We start from the raw sequence: 18,684 nt of genomic DNA on the forward strand, positions 1-18,684 counted from the left end.
ATATTGTGAGTTGTAGATATATTATTTATGAAAGGGTTCCTGAAGACCTTAATGTTATTTCAATGAGTTCCCCCATGTTAAAAGGGCCAAGAAACGTTAAGATGGACTGCAGGCACTTTTACTGAACCAGGGAACCAATTCCGCCAATAACATCATTGGATTGAGGTTCCAAAGTAAATGTTAGATGCTAGCTGTAAACTTTCTAGGCTCTTGGCTTCCAGGGCCCTGGTATCTTCAAGCCTGAATGAAAAGTTGTTACGGGCAACTTAAGTTTTAAAGGAACCTGTCTTAGAAGAAATACTGGGTTTTACAATTCTTACCCCCCCTGCTACAAATAATAGATGTGTGTTTCCTGCCCCAGCAATGTTCTGAGCTTGACTTGGGACAAACATCCAGATTGGAAATTTGGGAAAAAATCAGATCTGGAACAGAACTCCAGAAATGCAATGTTCTGGGTCTGTGACATCTGAAAGTTTCCTACTATTGGATGGTCATGCTAGCAATACTTTTTCTCAAAAAGAGATCAGCAGTGTTTGCCTTTATATTCTTTCAGTATGTATTTACTTTTTTAGGTGGAAAAGTTATGTGCCTTAATAATGAAGCACACCTTTCATTATTTTTAATAGAAACTGAAGAACATTGGCAAGTTTTTTTGTACTACCTATAAGCCAATCAAAGCTGGGAACTTCTAGTATATTAACTGCATGACTTTATATCCCAAATAGACTCAAAATACAGATTTACTAAATCCTGGTTAGGTGCGCTAACTACCCCTTCTTCCAGCCTTAGCTAGCTTGCCTAAGATCTGAAATAACACTATATCTACATTATCTTTTTTTTTTTTTTTGGAAAACATAAGTACTACTGATATAAATAGAATATTGTTAAAAGTGCAAATATGTGAAGTGCATTGAAGCTGGACTTCAGCCTAGCCTTTTCTTTTTGCTCACTTGCATATAGAACGCTTTTGTGTTGAAAGTAATTAGGCTCATATTTTTTTTTTACAAAGCCAGCATTAGAAGGAGCAGCAGGTTTCTTGAGCCCATGCCACATGGTGAGAGTGCTGTCCTTGGAAAAATCAATCCCAATCTTTCCCACACTGAGACCTTTTCAGTTTCTGTTTATTGGTCACAGAGGCTGGCAGAGAACCTCTGGGCTCCAAAGGATAGCTTATTTTCAGCCCCTGCCATGGTGTCACCAAACAAGAGTTACACAAAACAGGGTCACTACAATACATAGAGGATGGACAGGGAGGTTTTGCTGTATTTTTAAGGTGCTGAGTTGAATTCCACCTATGTTGTTTGCTACTATAGATTGTAACAATGTTTCTCAACCAAATTTCCTCCAGAGGCTGCTAGGGGTTCCTTGAGCAGTGAGTCTTTTGTACTTCTCAGATCAGTTAAACTGACACCAATGATCTTTTTGGCTATCTGTAATGGTGACATTCTTCCCACTGGCCAGCAATGTAGGAGGAGGCTTTTATCTTCGTGACCACTGTCCTAACATACTGTAAATTGTGGATATGATCATTAAAGTAGGAGTTCTTGAAGACCTTAAAGTTATCTTAAGGGGTTCCTCCATGTTGAAAAAAAGTTGAGCGTTACTGCATTGTCTTTTAGTTAGGGACAGAACATCTGAATGAGCTGTTCATATTCACCCACAAAAGATTGCAAAAGGCTACTGTTTCCTATCATTTAACCAATTATTTTTCATATCTCAGGGGAACTAACCATATTAGAGAGTTGTTTCTGTTAACACCTAATTTTAGAAAATTTGGATAGACAATAATTGTTTTTAAAATTTCAATAAGCCAATCAGTTTGTGTACACCCTACTGGCCAGCCTAGCCAATACAAATGTATTTTTTTTTCTAACCTAACATTAATTTACTTGAGGTCTGGTTTTGAGGCCTGGTTCTGATCTGATTGTTTGTCTTCAGACTTGTTCGTATCAGGAGTGAGGGGAAGCAGGGAAGGCAGGACATAAGCTGCTGGTAACAAGATATTGGACTTGTATGTACTTAAGGTAAGCAGGGTACAATTTCCCATAGTCTTTAGTGGTGTACCTTTACATAAATAGATCTAAGATTGTGATTTTATGTATGCGATGGTATACCTTTAAAAGAATAGATTATGCCCCATTCAGTTTGTTCTACTTTACACCTTGTCATATTTTTTTTTTTTTAGATTTTTATCCCAATAAAATTAATTATTATTATTACACAGTATTTATATAGCGCCAACATATTACGCAGCACTGTACAAAGTCCATTAGCATTTCACGAACTGTCCTTCATCAAAGGGCCTCACAATCTGACGTCCCAGCCATAGTCGTATGACTTTAACACAGTCTAAAGGCAATTTTGGGGTAAGCAAATTAACATAACCGCATTTTTGGAATGTGGGATGAAACCCATGCAAACACGGGGCGAGCCTGCAAACTCCATGCAGATAGTGTTGTGGTCGAGATTTGTACCTGGGACCTAGCGCTGCTAAAAATGTCAGCTGGAAGGATGAGAAGTGCATCCTTTACATCCTCACCTACATCAGACTTTCATTTACATAACCCCAACTTCCATTTTTGGGATTAGTTGTGAAGACCTTCTATGATTTCTCTGGTATTTATAAAATAAAAAACGGACCATGACTGAGAATGTTACATTGAAGACCTAATTGAATCTTTTCCACTTATTGGATGCCGAAAAACATATTTTGTGATTGTCCATTTGATCTGGATGAAGAATCAAGATGCATACATATCTTAAACCACAATTTGTTGCATTGCTGTTAAACTGTAGTACATAAAGTTGGAATGTGACATCAAGATAGCGACCAACGCATCTTTTTGCATACAAAGCTTTTCAATATTGTCCACACCAACCTGTGGCTAAAACCTGAAATATTTACAGAGTTAAGGAAAACATCTGAATATGTAAGGCATGGATGCCAACAAAGCCTTACCATAACTTTAGGAGCCTTGCTATTTTGCCTCATTGCAGATTTATGTATCTGTTTGTACCTTTATACATCTGAACATTTAATGTATGCAGTTCTGATATACCATGAACATTGTTTGTCTTGACAGTAAAACAGATCCATTTATAGGTCTTGGAGATTGTTCTTGAACTGTAATTTAGCGTAAGGCCGTTACCCTGAGTATGCAGCCTTCATATTTGCTAGGTATTGTATATTGCACTTGCAGTCACCAGAGAGATTGATTGTGACTTATGTCACCCATAAGCAGCAAAGCCAATCAAATGTAACCTGCATTTAGGCTGGTTTCATACCTATGCATCTGCTTTATGCTTGTCAAAGAATCCTGTGAACTTTTCTAGCTGAAGCATGTCAATGCGTAGCACAGATTATACCGATCTTCAAAAACAACATAAAACCTCTGCCCATGCTTGACATGCTTTACAACAGCTGCATGTGAATAAACCTTTGATAAAAAGGATATTGTCAGCATGCTCAGTGTATTGGCCGAACCACTTTGATTTTCAATCTTTTCCTTTTTATTAAATCCTGTGTTCCAAAATTGGTGATGCCACGGATAGTTCTGATCCACTCTGCTCCAAGATCAAGGTATACTTTGCTTTTTACTGGATTGTTACTACATGAAAATTACTTGTCCTTGTTAGAATATACTGAAGAATAAATCTCTGTAAAGAAACCACATCCACCCTATGAGCATTCTAGCTAATGGAAAGATATCTACAGGGGACTGGTATACAAAATTTGATATCCCTTAGGCTACGTACACCCATGCAATAATTGTCATTGGAAGGGATCTTCCATGATCCTTTTCAACAACAAACAATGCATGAAGGAGTGCTGTAAATACAGGGCCGTTCTGCTCTATGGAGAGGGGAGAGCGATGGAGTGGCACCCCGCTGTGCTCTTTCCCCTTTACTTGCATTACAATCATTCGTCGTCCGTGGATCCGCCAGGACGGTCCTTTGGACGACGTATGCCAAGAACTGTACACACACCAGATTCTCATCTGGTATCAGCCCTGAGCCGATTATCAGACAAGAACCATTGGACTTCTGTACGTAGCCTAAGGCTGTCCTTGTCTTTGGAGACATTCATTTAATAAACATGATTTTCAGTCTGTTTCGAAGTCTTGTTATTATTCATTAATCTGCAATGATGATTCATATCTAAATGTATAAAATTGTTAGAATTCATTACACAGAAATACAGAAATTGAAATTGTTTTTTACAATTGTACATGTAACCAGTATAGAATACAAAATACTTCCTGTACAGCACACCAAAGGATTCTGTATTACAGGCTGATTTTTTGTCATAAGATTTCGCACACCTTTTTGTTGCCACTGCAATGTAGTTACCTGATTTAAACTGAACATTAACTTAGACTTTGACTAAATGAAAATATCAAACACACCGACATTATATTGTTTTCAAATGGTTAGCTGACTCATTGATTTGCATTAAGTGAAAAAGAAGTAAAGCACAAACCAGAAACAAGGCCCACATATGTAATGAGCAGCAGTCATTGTCACCATGTACAATTACAGAGTTTTAAATGCAATAACACTCCTTAGCTTCTTTACATTCTGTGAGTCTTTGACATTTATGTTATGGAAATTATCAACACGGTTCAGTTCCCACTGAGTTTGTATGTATAGAATCTTCTATTAAATGGCTAATGTGGTTGTAATGGATTGCTTTTACCAATTTTAGCAAACTCCAGATATCTTCTAATATGGGTTTTATTTATTCACAATTCACAGTAAACCTACCAGCTACTGTTTTTTGTAGCAAACATTTCATTTGAAAGAATTGCATCTTTTAGGGCCCCACAATGGGAGGAAAGTTGTGCAAAAACCTGCAACCCTCATTCATTTGGCTGCAATGTCTAAAAATGAACATCTTTTATGTACTCTTTTGGCTTGTTCTACATACAATCAAAACTGTTCTGTTTGAGAAGTACACAGAATATCTGTTGCTGTCCAAATTGCCAGTTGTCCATTAGAGTCTCCCAGGTTTAATTTTGGACTTTAAAACAAATAAAAGGATTCTGTAGCATAATAAAAGACAGCTGATGCCCAATCTGTTCCCTGCAGTGAAACCAAAAGTACTCTCTATTTTAAAGATCACAGCAAACTGTGCCCAGGTAAACAGATCATGTGCTTTCTGTACATGATATGTTAATAACATTACTTTCTGTACTTGATATGTTAAAACAAAGTGCTAGGAAGACACTAGAAGTCTAAGGGACCCCTGATGCCTCCGTATAAAGAACCAGTCCAGTATTCTCCCCTCCCGTTTTAGCCAGCTGCACTGTAAAGTAACCTCCTGGCTGTTTTTGTGTGGTTTCTAAAGAGTTTGTCTACCACCCGCCTACAATTTCTTCCAAACTGGGTTGAACACAGCTGTCATTTGCACAATGCCACAATAGTACTACATAAAGGGGCTTAAAAGTCCCTTTGTGATGTCAATATAGTAAAGTAAAAATTGTTAAATTATTAAAATTAGAAAAGAACCCCCCGTACATACCTGGAAACCTCAACACCTCCCAGCTCCCAAAAACACCTATTGTGCAACACAAATTGGATATCATACCCAAAATTAGAATTCATATTTTTTTTAATTGAAATTTCAAATTTTTTTTACGTGGTTGCTGTTTTACAGATGCACACAAGTTTAAGGCTACACACAACAGATGATTCTCGTGCAATGGTCTCAGGTCTAGTATCAAACCAGAATCTGACTTGTGTGGAACGCTCATCCGACGTGGTTCATGGATCCGTCCTGGCAGGTCCACGAACAACAAACGATTGTAAAACAAGTTAAGGGGAGAGAGAGCAGCGGTGCGCTGTTTCGTTGTTCTCCCCTCTCCATAGAGCAGAACAATGCTGTATGTACAGCGCTCGTTCAGGCTTTTGTCGTTGAAAAGGATCGTTAAAGACCCTTTCCAATGACCATTATTGAACGTGTGTATGCAGCCTAAGACCCGCAACAAAAGAAAAGTAAACAATATTGTGGTTTTGTGCACTAATATTTATTATAACAGAAAATATTGATTTGACAAACTGGAAAAACTGGAAATATTGATTTGACAAACTGGAAATCTCATGTAATATATTCATTTGATACGGCAGCCATTCACTTCTTTAGGAAACCTTTTTTTTTTTTTTTGGCCTAATGGCATTTTTTGGCATGAAAGTGTTTAATGTGGGGAAATATGTGTGTGTATCTTACTCAGGTGTACTAAATATGGTCCGGATATATCCTTTAATTGTGCCAGAAACGCTAAGTTTAAAGAGGTTGAAATTTTTATGTGAAATTATACTTTGTTTGCCTAGTCAGTTGCAAAGGTGGATGCCACATATCACATAGCCCCATGCAAAATTTCTTTCTTTTTTTTTTTTTTTTTGCAAAGGGTTGAATTACCTGTTGGATTTACTTATACTGCTGCAGTTAGATGAAAATGTAAACGTTTAATATTTAATTTATGAAAATTTTACTACATGCAATTTAATAATATATGCCACGTGAATTAACACTTAGTATTCCAAGTGATATATATATGGGACTTTAAAGGCATATGAATTCAACAATTCTCAATGTCCATATTCATTATTTGTATACATAGGTTAATTTTGGTATACATAATTAATTTTATGTGACCAAAAAAAATTATTCTAAAAATCTTTTAATAAAAAACACAACAGCATGAAAACAAACACGCATGCTCTCTTTAGCATGCCACTAACTGACATTATCCTTGACGCGTTTCGTGGAATGCGTCCACTTCTTCAGGAGGAGAGAACAGGATTGAACCATGAAACCAAGGTTTCCTTAGTTGGACAGCTTGGTGGCAGGAAGGGCAGGCACAAATAATATGAGATAAACCCAAAGTTATACTGCAGATCCACCTTATTTCCATGGGGGTTATCATGCGCATCCAAAATCGCCTTAGTTGTACAGTGCCTTTTCCACTGTGTTATATCCAAAACCACTTTCTATTCAGAAATACAAAAAGTAACCAACGCCCACACGCCAAGATATCCAAATTTCCAGCTGCCAATGTAAATTTCTGGTGAGACCATTCAGTGATGAAGTGTTTGATAAATATTTAGTTTGTCACTATCTAACCAACATTTATTAATAAATGTTAATAAAATAAAATGTAATATATTTGGAGGTATCTGGTAATTAGCTCCCTGAATCAGGAAAAAAGTATTGGAAGTACTGTAGTATGTCTCCTTAAAGCGAAGGATTCTGCAACAAAGGCTTTAACTTTATAAGAACTGACCTTGGTGATCATTTTAAAACACTTTAGAGTTCCAATGTTCCCTATAGAAAAAGGGTAAATATGTCTTTAGTTACTTAAATCTTTTACAGATCAGCTTATCCTTTTCATGACCTAGATGCTCAGGCCAAGTTTTGTAGCAAAAGCATAACTTGGCTGGTATTTCTATACAAAGACGGTTTATTATTGTCACTTATATGTGATGCAAAAAAGTAGCACAGTTGTTTCCAATTCATTCTTTTTTTTCTGTAATTGTTTTGTAACTAATACTAGCTCTCTTATTGTATCATATAATACAATTACTATTTCAAAATAAAATTCAATTTGTTAACCTTCCTTTTTTTTAATTTTAGCCAGTGGATATCACTGCAGCAATGAATGAACGTGCCATGGCCCAGACTCGACTCACAGGAAATCCATTTGACCTTGAAGCACTGCTGATGCTGAACCGTGCACAAGAGCAGGTTATTATACTAATCATTGTGTTTTATTTGAACACCTGAATAATAAATTTAGTTTGTGGTATTGTGGATTGACCTACTAATGGTTTGCTGTACATAATATTTTGTGCCAGTAGTTTGCCCTCTAGCCATTACTGCAGAGTAGTGAGGTGCCAATCCGATCTGGCTTGTGCAGTAGCTGGATGGTGCTGTACATTGTGTAGTGTAGTCACCATGAAAAGCCCTGTAGGAAGACAGCATATATTTTCAAGTTGATCCATAGCCAGATATAAAAGATCTAAATTGTGCACTCTGTATTTATCACCACATCCTTATAATATTTTTATAATGCAAGCAGTGAAGTTATCTAAATCTGACTTGGAATCAACCTCATATTTAGTTACATGGTAGGTTAGGTTGAAAAAAGACATAAGTCCATCAAGTTCAACCACTAGGGAAATAAACATATCCCAGATATAAAACCCTATGGACATAGCTGGTCCAGAGGAAGGCAAAAAAACCCTGGTGCAACTTGCTTCAACAGGGGAAAAAAATTCTTAATAATTCTTAAAAAGCCTTAATGCATATGCATATATATATATATCTCTATCAGAGCTCAGACTGGCTGAGGAAAAAAAAGCACAAGGAGCCAGTAATTTGTATATCTGCTTCTCTTTCTGCTGACCAGTCAAGACTAGTAAGTAAGGTTAAAGCGGTATTAAACCCAAAACAATAAAATCACACTTGCCTTCGATTCCGCAGATCAGTCTTTGCCTCAGGAGGTTTCTTTGGCCCAGTGCAGAGGGAGCTCCAGATGCCGACATCTTGTTCTCTCTTCTTCCACTTTCTTCTTTCATGTTCTTCTTCCTACGTCACCTGATCTCACACTGCACAGGGACGAGATCGGGTGACAGAGATTGAAAAAAAGATTTTCGCATGCGCAGTGAGATCGGCAATTTTTTACCTTTGATGAAAGGGCTCCAAGAGCCTCCTGGGCTTTTTCACCTTTTTCAGCCTTTTTCACCTAGGCGATCAAGAATTAAGGGGGCATGCTGCACCCCCTTTTTATTTAAAAAAAAAAAAAAGGTGTTGCACTCTAAGAAAAACATTAACAAGCACATTTTTTACATTAAATAAAAAGGGTTGTCTACCCTTTTATGTAAAGTAAAAATTTGAGTTTATGTATGCTTTTACTACAGCAGTGAAAAATGATGCCTTCTGCCCTGCCTATCTGCAGTGCCTTCAGAAGTGGAAGAACAGAGATGCAAATCCACTGGCAGGTAAAATGAGCCCCTCTTTATATGTAGTAGGCTTTTTGCCTCGTGTGCAGATTAAACTTCACATGTTTAGTTAAAAACATTAACAATTTTTTTTTGTCCTGGTGCACCAGGGCAGGGCGTTCAGGGAATAACTGATCAGGTCTGAAACATGAAAGAAGCTTCTATATAGAACTGCTATTATTAATGATACCCACGATAGGTTTCTCACGATCTGGCAACCTTGGTTAGACTATTATCTGCCTTCTTCAAGAATGCTTTGATGTTTTTAACAGGAGTTAACAGGACACCTTTACTCTCCTACCTCTCTTCCCCTCTTCTTTATGCTCTTTTTTTTCCGTTTCATTTTTCCGTTTTTTTATGTTTTTTTTTATCTTCAAACCATGTGATTTAGATGTTTTTTTGTATTATTGTATCCTTTTGTACACACACTCCTCTAGGTTTTTTTTATCTTTTTGTATGTTGCAAAACATGTTGTGCACTCAAAATTGTATGATATTTACCTATATTGTGCCAGATTTGGATAATATTGACATTCTGTCTGTTTATTTTATCCACATTTGCACTGAAGTCAGTGTTCCTATTTTTTTCTTTAACCCAATCAAAACCTTTGTACCAGAAGCTTCTATATAGAAGTAATGGTTTTGCCTAAACTGTTGAATTAGGACAACCTTACTCCAATAAGTAACCAAGCACATAGTTTGAGAAGAAGACATCCTGGCTTCAGTGATTTCATATCTGGTTCATTTAACACTTACCCTGTCTATAAACTAGGTATATAAAGTTTTACATGTTTTGTTTCCTTATTACAGATCGATGCATGGGCTCAGTCTACTTCCCTTCCTGGACAGTTTACAGGCAGCACAGGAGCCCAAGTGCTGTCTGCTGATGAAATTAGTAACAGCGGCCCACAAGCATGGCTTAAAAAGGTATGCAGCAGGCAAACCGTGGTGTTCGCCTAAATTTTACACACGGTAATGTAGTGTTTAGAAAATGACGTATTAAATGCCAGTGCTTGTTTTTATTACATTTGTAATAAACTAGATTTGCAAAGCTAGCACTGGAGAAACTCTTATTCACAAACGACCACGAACTGAAACCTTAACAGTATTTAAACACAGCTAGTAGAATTATTACATTTGGTTAAAATGAACACATATATTCTCATCCGTGAGAATGTTTGTGTGTAGCTCATGCATTAAAAGTGAATATGTATTCTAAATAATTGGTCCTGTGATACCATCCCCATATTATTTCATTTTGAGGTGGTTTGTGAGATGATTGGTCCTTAAACCTAACCTTTTCCCTCTAGTTAAATGATGAACTTTTGTGTTTTCCCAAAACTGGTCTGTTTCACTGTTCCTATCACTTTGGAAGTGGTTCACATGATAAGAGTCTGAAATTGTCTTGGTCAGTAGAGAATTTAATTCCAGGGATTTTCTTGTCATTAATGTATATGGAAAGCCCATTTCAATCTCCTAGCTGCTGTTGATATTACATTGTTTATTTATTTTCTATTTAAACCTTTGATAACAAAGTGTTTGCTGCAGTACAATGAGCTGTAGTGATATGCAGAAATAGATAAATATTACCAAATTGTAGACAGATGAGTTCCAGGTTATTTATTGGTTATTTGTTATTGCACTTTGCTTTAAGTATTCCTCTTTGTTACTGTTTATTGAATGAGATTATTATATAGAGCAGCAACTGATGGTATGTAGGGAAGTGGAAAAGTCATAACCCAAGAAAGAAGATGAGCATACCCAGAAACAGCCACAAAGAGATTGTACATGAATAAGGACCATCAAGAATGATCTGTTTGGATGCATCGTGTCACCTGCTATCAGAGTTGCCAAAGGACCAATCCTGCTGCCGCCACTTTGACTCTCCCCTCTGCCTACCAGATGTTGCTGCTGTTCTTATATATTTATTTAGGGCCGTGGTCAAGATCATGTTCTGTTGTATCAGATACATCTTTTCTTCCTTTTATTGTTGCAAGTGTAAACACAGGGAGCTGTTCTTCATTCCATTTTTTCTTTATACTTCTGATTCCCCATGTCTACAGATTCTGGGTATGAGCTGTATGAGTACTCTACCAAATGCAAGTGGCCCTTTTGGTGTGTAAAGTACGTCATGATTGTATCATTAATGGAAAAATTAGTCACAATTCTGACTCTTATCACGTCAACCCCAAATCACTGTAAGCTTCTGGGAATAGCAGTGCGACTTTATTCTAACTTGTGTTTTGCAATATTTTCTGCGCTCTGGTGGGCACAGTGAAACAGACCTTGATGCTGAAAATTCTATCATTACAAAGCAGGTTCTAAAGCGGGATCGGACCCTGGTGTGACAATGGCTGGGGTCTGTGTCACTCTCAGCCCTTTTATGAAACTGTCCTGGAATTGAGAGGGGCGAATGGAACCCAAGTAAGTAAGTAAAACAAGACCAACACAAACACCCTGGGTGTATAAAGCAAGGAAATGCAGCGTGGACAGTGCCTTCTGCATGATCTGGTTCAGCCCCATCCTTTTTGGGCGTGGCAGGTCAGAGACCAGTCTCCATACAAGCCATGTTCTGTTTACTGTTTGGTGGTTGATTTATGCTTATTGTTTCACAGTTGCAGATTAACCTGATTGTGTATTGTTAAAGTGACAAAGGGCTGCTAGTTAACTCACTAACAAGAGGGAAGGTGGGGATGGGGGGGTTCTCTTTACTATGCCAAAGTATGTTTCTTGCTTTAGTCCAGGATGACAGACTAGAATTTGCTCAGGTGTCAGGACGGTAAAACATCTCTTTGCACGGGTAAGCATGGGGGATACCAGAGCGGGGATAGTTCACAGAGTCACCTGTGAACTTTCACCGCTCTATATGGAAACTTGTTGCAGGGTCATATCCTTGTAGCTGCCTTGTGTCCACGGTCACTGCCTGCTCTACTATCACAACACTGCAGCCAAAGATTCATTAGGTAGGTAAGAATTTCACAAGTTTATACCTTTCTCCTTTATTTAAACTTTTCTTATATGCATTTTTCAAATGTCTGTCATTTTCAGAAATATGCTAAAATGTATCTTTTCTCTTGTGTGGCAGACTGGTGTCAGAGAACCATAAGTGTTCATTAAAGTATGTCATAAGAGACCATGGTTTAGTTTTGGGCATATTTTGCATGGAGAGATGTAGTCCTCTAACATGTTGCTGGTGTCTAATAAATATGAATTGTGTAGTCATTATTTCAGGGGGTTGAAAGCCTTTTTTTGGGAAAGCAGAAACAAGAAATTGTGTATCTTACCACCTTATTTTATTGTTTATAGTAACATTTTGGTTTGCCCCTTTTCTGTCTCATCTGTCTGCCTTCTAGGATCAGTTTCTAAAGGCAGCACCAGTTTCTGGTGGAAGAGGAGCTCTGCTCATGAGAAAGATGGGCTGGAGGGAAGGAGAGGGACTTGGAAGAAATAACGAAGGAAATGTTGATCCTATTCTTGTTGACTTTAAGACTGATCGTAAAGGTAAATCTAATTTCACACACACAGTGATGAGTGACGACACAAAAAATGGTGATCCACTAGTTGGCTCCTTTTTATTTATTTTACCTTTTTGTATCATATACTTTAGTGTGTGTATATATTTTTTCTAAATTCAGTTGCTGCTTGACTGACTTACCACTTCTTCTGGAACTTGGTTTCAAGTGTTAACTACCCTGTCTGTAAAATAATACATTCTGGAGTTAGTTTTGAATTCCTACTGAACCCGTGTTCTTGATCTTAGCTTTATATAGGAAAAAAATGCCCTCTTGAACCATATTCACTCCCCTTATGTATTTAAAGGGTTTTATCATGTCCCCCCTTTCTCCTTTTCTTTCGGGTGTAGATGTTAAATTTCTGTGGTCTCTCCTGATATGTTTCATCCCATGGGGATTTTGTCAGTTTTGTTGCCAGGTTCTGAACTTTTATCAATATAGTGAGTGAGGTTTCCAGAACTGGTAAACACAGAACATAGTAACATAATATTTTATTAGGCTGTCAGCCTAAGAATATACAGCATATAGGAGAAATGAGAATCAGGGCCCCATTTCTTCTGCTGATGCACCCCACAGTTTGCTGACACCACTTCCTGCCCGCACTGTTTGTTCATTTTGCAATCATCTGATATAAGCACTCCCTACTCCAAATGTTTTTACTGTGTAGTTCCCAGGGGCTTCTATGGCATCATCCACCAGCTGGATTGGCTAAATTGTATGCTATGCCTATTGATAACGGCTATTCGTATCACGTACATACATACATGCATACCTTGCCTACCAAAGCTTCAATTATAACATCAACAGCCTGTGTAGCGTATTAGTTTAGCCAATTTCACCAGCTGACAATTACACAATTTCAATGGCTGTCTGCTGGATTTGCCTGTTTCGTACACTATACCTGTCATTGATGCAGCACCTAAGGCTGTACGTTATAGCTCTCTCAATGACGGGTGTTCCGCTCAGCTAATTCACTTCTTGAAAGACAGGGTATCAATGGCCTTTGGCTGCATTAGTTGAGGTGTATACTTTTTTAGTTTGCCTATGTTTTTCTGGAACATTTTTATGGACATAACCTGGTGAAATGTGAATGTATTGGAGTGATGTACTGATTATGCTGTTTTTTTTTAGTTTGCTCCAAACTATGTTTTGTTACAAAATGTTTTTTGTAGTTATTACTTATTATTTGGGAGAGGGTATATAAAGAGTTTTACTGTAGTGAAGAGTGGGTGCATAGACAAAGTACTTGTGGACTTGCTTGCAAAAGAGTTTGTAAATGTGAGTAGCTTTTCTTGTTATAACATCACCTTTTCTTTCTCTTCTGTGCCTTTCATTGATATGTGTTCACTGAACAGTTACCTAAAACCCATAATGACAGTGAGTGTTTCTCATTCTAGGATTAGTGGCAGATGGGGAGAAGGCCACCAATAAGCTGACACTGCCTGTGATGAAGGATCTGTCTGGTGAGTTCTTTACTTTAACTTACATGAAAGTTTGTTTGGTTGTCGTGGGCTGTAATCTAATGTTTAGATTTGTTATTCTTCATTTTTGTTTAACACTTGTGGCCTTTTGCCTATATATATATATATATATATATATATATATATATATATATATATATATATATTCTTATTTATTTAATTTTTACTTTGTCGAATATTTATCTTTATAAACAAAGTCATTAAATATAATAATAATGCAAATAGTAATGCTGACAATTACTGCTATTTTAGGCTTAAGCTGCGCACACACTTCCAATTTTTATTGTTGGAAATGAACGACGAACGACCGATTGGCCAACGATTGGCCAAAAATCGTTAGTAAAAAAAGTACCTAACGACGCCGACGAACGAGGGTAGTCGTTGGAAATGAACGACCAGACCGGCGGATCGGATTGGACGACGATCGTTGACCATCTATCGTGTGTACGGTCGTTCAGTGATCGTCCATGGTCTGAGCATGCGCGGTGAACGAACGTTTGCTCACTTCTTGTGGTGCACGTCACTTCCTGTATCGTTCAAACGATCGCATCTATCGTGTGTACAATATCTTTGAACGATCGCGTCGTTATCTGTAGGTACAGGATCGGTGCCATACGATCGTTCGCAGATATCGTGCAGGATCGTTCGTCGTTCGTTTACCAACGATAAAAATTGGAAGTGTGTACGTAGCTTAAGTCTACACGGACTTTCCCCAGCGTTTAACCTGAAGCTTTTAAAACCCTTGTTTGAAATCCCCATGCATTGGGGATAATTTACACCAGGACATTTCCTTGAGGCACCTTTATGACAGTTGTCCTAAACGTTGCCTGCAACGTTAAAAAATTAAAATGCTGGGTTAACGCTAGAAAACACCCAAAAACGCGGGTAAACACTTACATTGGTTTTAATGAGACGTTTTCCCACGTTTTTGAGCACTTAATGTTGCAAACAAATTAGTTAAAAACGCAGGAAAACGCGGCAAAGGTGTTTTCCAGCATTTTAAAGGCAAACTTTAAAGCGCTAATAAAAGTGCATATGAACGCAATAGGAACGTTTACATGCTTTTTAAAAAAACAACCAAGTAGACACAGCCTTAAGTTAGCAACGTAATAGCCATCATTTTTCCCAGCTAACTGCAGGACTGTGGATTTGAAGTTGAAGCTTGCAGAAACATTTCTTCTCCAACTCCTAATAATTATACTGTGAAATTATAATAAGTTAAAAATTCCTATTTCAAAGATAATAGTCTTAATGCAGTGCTTCTCTGCGATAAGATTAAAGCCCAGTGTGTAGTTGTTTTACTGATGAGGGGTCCAAATAAACTATTTTGCAATTTTTTTTTATGTTTTAATTTGCCCCCACCCCCTTCTCCTTCCAAGACAGACAGACACTTTTAAACATAACTTGTAATTTCAGTTTCGTTTCATAGCACTCTGTATTTTTCAGGGAAACACCCTATCTCTGTTTTAATGGAGCTCTGCAACAAGAAGAAATGGCCTCCACCGGACTTCACACTTGTCGATGATACAGGCCCGGACCATCGCAAACGCTTCCTTTTCAAGGTAAGAATTGCTGATTGCTGTTTCCATATTTACAGATTTATATAGCACAGATTTGCAAGAACAGATTGAGTTTAATGTTCAGTGCATATTGGTTACTGAGAGTGAAATCTCTGCATTTCGTCTCATAAGTCTCTGTCGTGGGCATCCAAAAACTACTTTCTGTGTAGTTTTCCTACTTCATGGAGCACGAATTACACTTAATGAGCATATAAATTTGGTGCTGTGCCCAAAAAAGGCAGAGGGCAACATACTACTTACCAGTTAGCTTGTTGTCTACCTGCAATTGATCTTTCCACGATTTCTGACTTATCTTGTTTTGTTCTGCTCTGCCTCTGTGAATAGTCAGACATCTTGTAAGAGGAAGAGCCTTTTCTTTTCTATGTCTGAGCTCCCAGCAAGAATTAAATCAGTAATGCCTAGCGTGCAAGTGGAAAACTTTTTTACCCTAATTCTTGTCTTTTCGAGCAGCTTTTACATGCATTGTCAGGCCTGCAAAGTGCCAATGCCAGGACTGCAATGTGTTGTGACATTGAAAGTTTTCAACTGAGTTTGAGGGTGTTATCAGCAGGCTTTGGGGTTTTTTTTTTTTAGAGTGATCTTAGTAGTTTTATAGCTGCTGGATCACTCCTTCCTGTGCATGGTAGTGCAGATAAAAAAGTAAAAAAAAAAAAGGTTAAAAAAAAGCATTTAATAAAACAAATAGAAAAATGTAAACAAAAAAAACATCCTTATGCACATGTATGTAATTAAAATAAATAAATAAAAAAGTGTTTCATGTTCATACGTTAATATGATAATTACATGCAAAATAATGTAGTGTAGTATAAAACACTGCTATATCAGGGTGACGGGAAACATGTTAGGTCCATTTTTTGAACGTGAGCTCTAAATTAAAAGGATGTAAAGATTTCTAAAAAGCCATCTATGGATAATATTAGGTGTCATAATTTGTTGTTTACAGCGTACACAATTTGTTAACTGTATGATTTCCAATTTATTTACAAGATATTTACTATCATGTATCCTTCCCTCTATGTAGGTGACCGTCAATGGAGTCACATGTCAGCCGAGCCAACCCAGTGTTACCAAGAAACTTGCCAAAGCCACAGCTGCTGCTGCGGCCCTTCAAGCACTGGGGGCTTTACCAAAGGAAAGCATGACCTCCACCACCAACTTTTGCAGTGCCTCCACTAGCACACCATAGGTCCGTTACACATTCATGCCTGATTACTGAGCCATTTCAGGGTGGGAAGACAAATTGTCATAAGCAGCATTCTGATAACTTGGGGTAGAAAATCCAGAAAACTTAAGACCTTAGCGTTTGTTTTTTTTCATTAATGCATGATAATGTTTTATATTCAAGAACTGATCCAATTTGTGGCTTTTGTAGATGACAGCTTGTTTGTAAGCATCCAGCTGCTTTGTGGTTTATCAAATTCTTGTTGGTCATCCTACTTTGTACCGTGGTTTGTATTATTGACCAAAAGTCTTTGTCTGTAATGTCATTGGCATCATTATTCCGGTAAGTTGATGTCAAACTCCAAATGCATTGTGGTCAGGGATCAGTTACTTAATGCTTTTTAGAAGATACAGGTATCGACATGCAACACGTAGCAGTTCAAGCATTAAGACCCGGAGTATGGAAGACATAAATTAGGTACTGGACATTTATTTTGGTAATGACTCCCTTCTCTCAAAAGGTAAGATTATTATTTCAAGAAGGAACCTTCAGTGTTGCACTTATAGAAATGGGTTTAGAATTGAGGTTAGGGGGGTTAGTTGATGTAGCTGCATCCAGTAGTGGCTGAATGTCACCTTAAAAAGGCCATATGCCTGATGCAGAATTCATCTTCCCATTTTGGAGCAGAGATCAGACTCTAGTCTGTGTCTATCTCTGATGCTGACATACAGACAAAGGCCTTTGTTTTTCCTTGTTTTCTTTGTTGTGCCTGTGTTTCTTTTAATTTTTATTAATATTGTAGCTTCATTGATGGAGCTAATCTATCTTGGCCCGAACAGTGGTCTGAAATCCGACATCAAGTTGTAAATAAGTCTCAATAAACATCTGGTACTAATAATAACAATCCTGTGTGACTCATTCATTCCGCAGTTGTTTTATATCTGTGCACCGAAAAACCCAACAAATACTGGAAGTCTGGTCCCTGTGTGTTCTCAGATCTTAAAATATGTTGTTTCCTGGGAAGAAAGAAAACTGGCCCAGTAGTAGTGATAATAGATGTAAATCTTAAGAATCAGTTACAAGGCATAGGAAGAGAGTACAGGGCGAACGTATTTAAATGTATTAAAATTTTATTCAGACTAGTGGCGCTAAAAATACGTTCCAATTTGGTAATACTTAACTTCCAAATGTCACTAATCAGTCAGTCAATGTACAAATTGCACAAATCATTCTTCCTAATTATAATATCAATTGGAGATGTGCTACTATTTAAAAGAAAGTGGACCTGAAAAAACAAACCATTTCTTGACTTCAAGAGAGACAATATAATTCTGTTGTCTCCATCCGTCCTGTTGGTTCCCGTTCCAAAACAGAACTCCGGTATCCCCATAAAATCTTTAATGTGCATCCAAAACTTTTACAATCCTTGAGTTAAAAACAATTCTAAAATGGATAAAACTTTAAAACCTAAACATTCCACCGCTGATGTTGCCACCTGTGATGACGTCTGGTTGGATGAAAAGCATAAGGTGGAGCCTAAGCTGTATGCGTGAACATGGGTAGAACACGCAGTCCCACTCATGTTTACGTGTCCTGCTTAGGCATCAGAGATGGCACGTTGAGAGTCAGTGTTAGATTGAGAATCTGTATGCACATCCATGGATGATCTGAAAGTTTTTGATGCACATTAAAGATTTTGACACAAGTCATTTTTTTTACACACACTTTATATTGTATCACCTGCCAAAGAAGCTATGTAATTCTGGTAATCCAGTCTTTGGAACCAGAAATACTTCTAGGTAATAGATCTAGGTCAGACAGGAATGGAGATTTTACAATATATTTTTTTTTTTTTTATCTTTTTACTCTTGGCTTTTTTTTTTTTTTTCAATCCATTTAGCTTTGGTCACTGACCGGCCTCCATCTGGCTGATTGGAGAACATAGAATCA

General features: G+C 37.5%; 1 protein-coding gene across 1 annotated transcript in view; it reads left to right on the forward strand.

Moving 5' to 3' along the window:
- The window catches only part of SON (SON DNA and RNA binding protein), a 56,088-nt gene extending 38,450 nt beyond the window's left edge, over positions 1-17,638 (forward strand). Inside the window, exons 8-13 of the mRNA XM_072420178.1 lie at positions 7,634-7,744; positions 9,810-9,926; positions 12,353-12,500; positions 13,909-13,974; positions 15,439-15,554; positions 16,594-17,638. Of these exons, the coding sequence (XP_072276279.1) occupies positions 7,634-7,744; positions 9,810-9,926; positions 12,353-12,500; positions 13,909-13,974; positions 15,439-15,554; positions 16,594-16,758 (723 nt within the window). The 3' untranslated portion in view covers positions 16,759-17,638. The remainder of the gene's footprint in view (positions 1-7,633; positions 7,745-9,809; positions 9,927-12,352; positions 12,501-13,908; positions 13,975-15,438; positions 15,555-16,593) is intronic.
- Positions 17,639-18,684: the final 1,046 nt, after the last annotated feature.

Source organism: Pyxicephalus adspersus, chromosome 1, assembly GCF_032062135.1.
Source record: "Pyxicephalus adspersus chromosome 1, UCB_Pads_2.0, whole genome shotgun sequence".
In the NCBI taxonomy this organism is placed as follows: domain Eukaryota; kingdom Metazoa; phylum Chordata; class Amphibia; order Anura; family Pyxicephalidae; genus Pyxicephalus; species Pyxicephalus adspersus.